General features: G+C 37.1%; 1 protein-coding gene across 1 annotated transcript; it reads right to left on the bottom strand.

The window, feature by feature from the left end:
* Positions 1 to 1,355: 1,355 nt before the first annotated feature.
* Positions 1,356 to 2,048, bottom strand: LOC137621939 (tropomyosin-like). The gene is made up of 2 exons (XM_068352439.1): positions 1,934 to 2,048; positions 1,356 to 1,753 (listed from the first exon to the last, which is right to left on the bottom strand). Exons 1-2 carry the CDS (start codon positions 2,046 to 2,048, stop codon positions 1,356 to 1,358), a joined length of 513 nt encoding a protein of 170 aa, XP_068208540.1.
* Between the last annotated feature and the right edge of the window lie 4,064 nt (positions 2,049 to 6,112).

Here is a 6,112-nt window from a genome sequence, read left to right as displayed (position 1 = left end):
TTAGCTCCCACACCCCTTGCATTAGAAGTTCTTTGACCTCTTTTTAGCTCCCCCACCCCTTGCATTAGAAGTTCTTTGACCTCTTTTTAGCTCCCACGCCCCTTGCATTAGAAGTTCTTTGACCTCTTTTTAGCTCCCCCACCCCTTGCATTTGAAGTTCTTTCACCTATTTTTAGCTCCCCCACCCCTTGCATTAGAAGTTCTTTGACCTCTTTTTAGCTCCCCCACCCCTTGCATTAGAAGTTCTTTGACCTCTTTTTAGCTCCCCCACCCCTTGCATAAGAAGTTCTTTGACCTCTTTTTAGCTCCCCCACCCCTTGCATTAGAAGTTCTTTGAGCTCTTTTTATCTCCCACACACCTTGCATTAGAAGTTCTTTGACCTCTTTTTAGCTCCCACACCACTTGCATTAGAAGTTCTTTGACCTCTTTTTAGCTCCCACACCCCTTGCATTAGATGTTCTTTGACCTCTTTTTAGCTCCCCCACCCCTTGCATTAGAAGTTCTTTGACCTCTTTTTAGCTCCCACACCCCTTGTATTAGAGGTTCTTTGACCTCTTTTTAGCTCCCACACCCCTTGCATTAGAAGTTATTTGACCTCTTTTTAGCTCCCACACCCCTTGCATTAGAAGTTCTTTGACCTCTTTTTAACTCCCACACCCCTTGCATTAGAAGTTGTTTGACCTCTTTTTAGCTCCCCCACCTCTTGCATTAGAAGTTCTTTGACCTCTTTTTAGCTCCCACACCCCTTGCATTAGAAGTTATTTGACCTCTTTTTAGCTCCCACACCCCTTGCATTAGAAGTTATTTAACCTCTTTTTAGCTCCCACACCCCTTGCATTAGAAGTTCTTTGACCTCTTTTTAACTCCCACACCCCTTGCATTAGAAGTTGTTTGACCTCTTTTTAGCTCCCCCACCCCTTGCATTAGAAGTTCTTTGACCTCTTACTAGCTCCCCCACCCCTTGCATTAGAAGTTCTTTGACTTCTTTTTAGCTCCCACACCCATTGCATTAGAAGTTCTTTGACCTCTTTTTAGCTCCCCACCCCTTGCATTAGAAGTTCTTTGACCTCTTTTTAGCTCCCCCACCCCTTGCATTAGAAGTTCTTTGACCTCTTTTTAGCTCCCACACCCCTTGCATTAGAAGTTCTTTGACCTCTTTTTAGCTCCCCCACCCCTTGCATTAGATGTTCTTTGACCGTTTTTTAGTTCCCACACCCCTTGCATTAGAATATCTTTGACCGCTTTTTAGCTCCCACACCCCTTGCATTAGAAGTTCTTTGACCTCTTTTTAGCTCCCACACCCCTTGCATTCTTCCGAATTCTTTTAGAACTCCCGAAAAATTCCATTCTTGTTTTATAACAACACCAACAACAAGTCGCTCTTTTCCAAAAGTGTCTCGTTAGCTGTCAACAGATCTCCTGCTACTCTTTCCAGCCTCTTCTCGAGTATCCGAATTTCCTCATGGGCATTTTCTAACTCATTTTCTACTACTGCCTTGGTCAAAAGCTCATCACGAATTTGATCGTTTCGAGTTTCAGCTTTTTCTAGACTTACCATAAGAGACTCAATATTCCTATTTGCTCTCTTTAAATCATCAATTAAAGCTAAGTTACCGATGTTATATAACTCAATTTCTCCTACCTGAACAGATTTCTTGACCAAAAGCTCCTCACGAAGTTCATCTCTTTCAATTTCAGCTTTTTCTAGACTTACCATAAGAGACTCGATTTTCTTATTGGCTCTATCTAAATCTTTATTTAAAGCTGATATAGCTATGTTGTCCTTAGATAACTCAATTTCTTCTGCCTCTGCGTCATGCACCTCTTCACAGATGCGTTGTAAGTCATTGGTCGTTTCCGTTTCTTGGTGTATTCTAGCGAAGAAATCATCAAATCATTTAATTCCCTCTTCGGCACCGCCCAGCTCCTCACCTAGATCCTTTTGAGATGCTTCCTCCAATTGTGCGTGTTCTTTAGTTTCTCCGGCAACATAATTTACCCCATTGTAGACTGCTGGTTGCAGTCTCTCCATTTCCTCCCGATCCATCAAATCCAAGAATTTTTCTGCTTCTCTATGTGAATCCTCGTCTCCCCAGTAAAATCATTCTGTCAGTCATAAATCTAACCATTTTGTATAGTAAAGATTTACTCAATGCCTTCCATGGCTAACGAATATAGCATTAAAATTAGAAAAAAAATATTGACACATTTCTCTGAAGACGAAGAATTCCTGGAGCCAAGGAAGATGAAGATTTTCAGAGTCATCACTGGAGACAAAATAATCCTGTAGCAGTTCAAGGCCTGGCAAAAAAACAATAGATTTCCAATTACTCCGCCTTTGGGAGGTCAGTTGGAGACGAAATAATTCTGAAGACCTGGCAGAAAACCGACTCAAAGATCCAGTGAAGACAAGAAAATCCTGCAGACTTTGGGAGCTCAATCGAAGATGTTTACAACGACGATTCTGAAATGGTCTCTCTCTCTCTCTCTCTCTCTCTCTCTCTCTCTCTCTCTCTCTGCCTATGGGGGATCAGTTAGATACGAAATAATTCTGAAGCCCTTGAGAAACGGACCAAGACCTGCCTGAAAACCGACTCAAAGATCCAGTGAAGACAAAAAAATCCTGCAGACTTTGGGAGCTCAAACGATGTCTACAACGACGATTCTGAAATGGTCGTCTCTCTCTCTCTCTCTCTCTCTCTCTCTCTCTCTCTCTATATATATATATATATATATATACATATACACACACACACACACACACACACACATATATATATATATATATATATGTATATATTATGTTACATACAATTATATATGTATGTATGTGTGTACAGTATACACAAGCACACACACACATATATATATATATATATGTGTGTGTGTGTATATATATATATATATATATAGTATGCATGTATGTATATGCTTGTATATATTCATATATATATATATATATGCGTATGTGTTTATATACTTACACACACATTTATATATATATATATATATATATATATTTCCATATGTATGTATGTATGTAAACACACACGTATATATATATACATACATACCTACTTATCTGGGTGTATGTATGTATAGTATATATCCATATATATTATCATCATTATCATGTCCCCCTAAGCATATTGACGCGAAAGGCCTCAGTTAGATTTCGTCAGTCCATTATATATATATATATATATATATATATATATATATACATATATAAATGTGTAGTGATTAATGAGTGCATATAGTGATAATCTTATAGAGACTGATGGTGTGAAAAATTTCCATTTAAGAATTGTGGATTTGTGCAACTACCCATGAAAAAATTTCCTGGTTGGCGCATGCACATTAAGCTCTCCGTAGATGGTGAACTACTAACAAATGGTGTATGTTTATGTTTGGAGGAGGTTACGTTTTAATGTAATGGATAACGAAACAATCATAAATAACCTTCTTTGTTTAATAACTTCTGCAAAAAATGATTTTACTAAAAACTTTATTGGATGTAGCTGATTGTTTTTATTCCCATGAAAATATCAAGACTGCGAAATCCGAGCTTGCAAATATTCTTCATAAGGACCTTGTTTGGAGGAGGGACCCAGTGAAAACACGAAAAGACTTAAAGGATGTATTGGAATACAGTGAAGAGGTAATTGCTTCATGCAAGGGAATAAAATTTGTTTGTGAGAGCTATAGAGGAATGCCTCCCATTGGTGTGGAATTTATTGCCCCACTGATATTAGGATTATCGGAAGACGTAAATGAAATAAATGAAGTGTTACCAAAGTTTGTCGATATTAGATCTGAGCTAATAAATACTGCAGATTCTGTGAGACAAGTGAGGAAAGATGTCAAAGACCTTAAGAATGAATCCAGCTGTGCCGTCAAAGGTATAAATGAAGCTGCAAATGATTTATCCGATGAGATGGAGCTATTGCAGGATGTGCAATCTTTCAGGATGTCGGTCAGTGGAGAGGGATCTCTCCCCGAAAGGGTTTGTATTGGGGAAAAAGATAATAATACCCGGTTATCTTACTCAGCAGTTGCATCTAGGCCATCCAAAAACAACTCAAGAAAATCTGTAAACAACGAAAAAGACGTCAAATTCTACTGAAAACAACCTTGTTGAGGGACAGAATGGTTCATCTTCTGATTCAGGAATTGCTGGACAGGGTCGAGACCTTGACGAGATTTTGTCAGCCTACAGAGAAGATGCAGATAGTCGAAGAAGTGAAGAAGAGGGTTGGACAGTCGTTGGAAAGAATAACCTAAACTTACAGCAAAAACTCAGAAAAACAGTCAAGTTGAGAATCGTAGACAAAGAACTTTTAAAGTGACTGGTGTTAAAAAAACGGGTCACCACTCGTTCAAAGGAGTGAAAAAAACTGTTGATGTTTTTGTTGGAAGAGTGGATACGGAAGTTTTGTTAAAGAAGTCTTTGATATAAATGTTATTAAGATAGAAGAACTGGAAATCTTCAGTTCAGAGAGCAAAGCTTTTAAACTAACAGTGAATTTAGACGAAAGGGAAGGCTTATTTGACTCAGAGTCATGGCCTGAAGGGGTCATAGTAAATAAATATTACAAAAAGAGACAATAAGACAAATTTTTGATATTATTAGTGTAACCATTTGTTTATTTTATATCATTATTGATATTTGTACCTTTGCTTTCTATTTATTATGACATTGAAACTGTACATATAATTGTTGCTCTCTGGCGAAAAATGTTGATCTGGTTAGAGAGCTTGCAGTAAGTCAGTATGACTTTATATTTTTACAAGAAACATTTGTTACAGAAAACAGACTTGGTGATTTACAGTTTATTGATGAGCATTATGAAGTAATAGGATCACCGGCAATCTATTCGGAGAAAGCTATTGAGTCTTTTTCCGGTAGGTGGGGGCGGGGGGTAGGTTAGCTTGTCTATGGAAAAAAAATTCTTCTCTTCATATCAAAAAGATTATTATAGAGAGGGATTTTATTGTAATGTCCGTTCTTTATAACCAAAAATTACTTGTGTTTGTAAATGTATATATCCGAAGCGATATTTGTAGAATAGAGACTTTGAATGAATATTTGGCTTCACTTAGTTATCTTGAATATATTTTAACTAAGATTAGATATGATTCTATATTTTTTATTGGTGATTTTAATGCAGACCCTTTTTCTGGTCGCTCATGGAATCACTTGATGGATTTTATGAAAGATAATCAACTTGAATGTTTTGATGTGTGTTCTCTGGATGACTACTTTCACATTTTTGTCCTTTGGGGGTAGCTATACCAAATGGTTAGAGTCGTTAGACCATATAGTTGGGAGAAAGGAAAAAGATACCTATGTGAAGAATATCAGAGTATTGTATGATATAATTGGTTCGGACCATTTGCCAGTAGAAGCTGAAGTGGTTGTTGATGCTGGAAGTCCTTGTACACCATCATATTTAGGTCCTGAAGACGGAAAAATTAGGTACCATGTTGACTGGGATAAACTTTCTACAAATGAACTTTGTCTTATTGGAGCAAATGTGATGTCTAGAGTGGGCAGCTTAGTAAGTAATGCATCATTTGACTGCTGTTCTTTGCGTTGTAGAGATTGTAAACATCTCAGGGAAATTGGTTGTTTTTACTCTGCACTTGCAATGTTTGTAAAAGAGGAAAGCTCTCTTTACTCAAAGGCAATAAAGAGAAAATGTAAATATAAAGTGATACCTGGATGGAATCGTAATGTAAAATGTAAATACAAAACTGCCAGAATGGAATATTTAAAGTGGTTGCGGGCAGGAAAAATACTTGCTGGCCCAAAGTTCGATCAAATGAGGGGAAGTCGCAAAATATTCAAAGAGGCATTAAATGAATGTAAGAGAAATGAATTTGCTGAGAGGTCTTTATCGATTCAAGAAAAATTTGAGGACAAAGATATGAAACAATTCTGGGGGGATGTAAGGAAAAAGAATAACAAAGCGAAACAATCAGAAATAATTGATGGGGAAAATTATATAGAAAATATAATACAGATTTTTAATGATAAATTTCTATCGTTTGATTTAAACAGTTCAAATGAACTCCCAGAAAATGAACTACTATTGAAATTAAATGAAT

This window comes from Palaemon carinicauda, chromosome 28 (genome assembly GCF_036898095.1).
Source record: "Palaemon carinicauda isolate YSFRI2023 chromosome 28, ASM3689809v2, whole genome shotgun sequence".
NCBI lineage: Eukaryota > Metazoa > Arthropoda > Malacostraca > Decapoda > Palaemonidae > Palaemon > Palaemon carinicauda.
Note: the sequence above shows the minus strand (reverse complement) of the source record. Positions and strands in the feature narration are given on the sequence as shown.

What these genes read in the sequence shown, in the direction of transcription:
- LOC137621939 (XM_068352439.1), bottom strand. Translation starts at nt 2,048, where the DNA reads ATGGATCGGGAGGAAATGGAGAGACTGCAACCAGCAGTCTACAATGGG. An exon ending in AGCATCTCAAAAGGATCTAG is followed by an intron (nt 1,754 to 1,933) that starts GTGAGGAGCTGG and finishes CTTTAAATAAAG; the next exon opens with ATTTAGATAGAGCCAATAAG.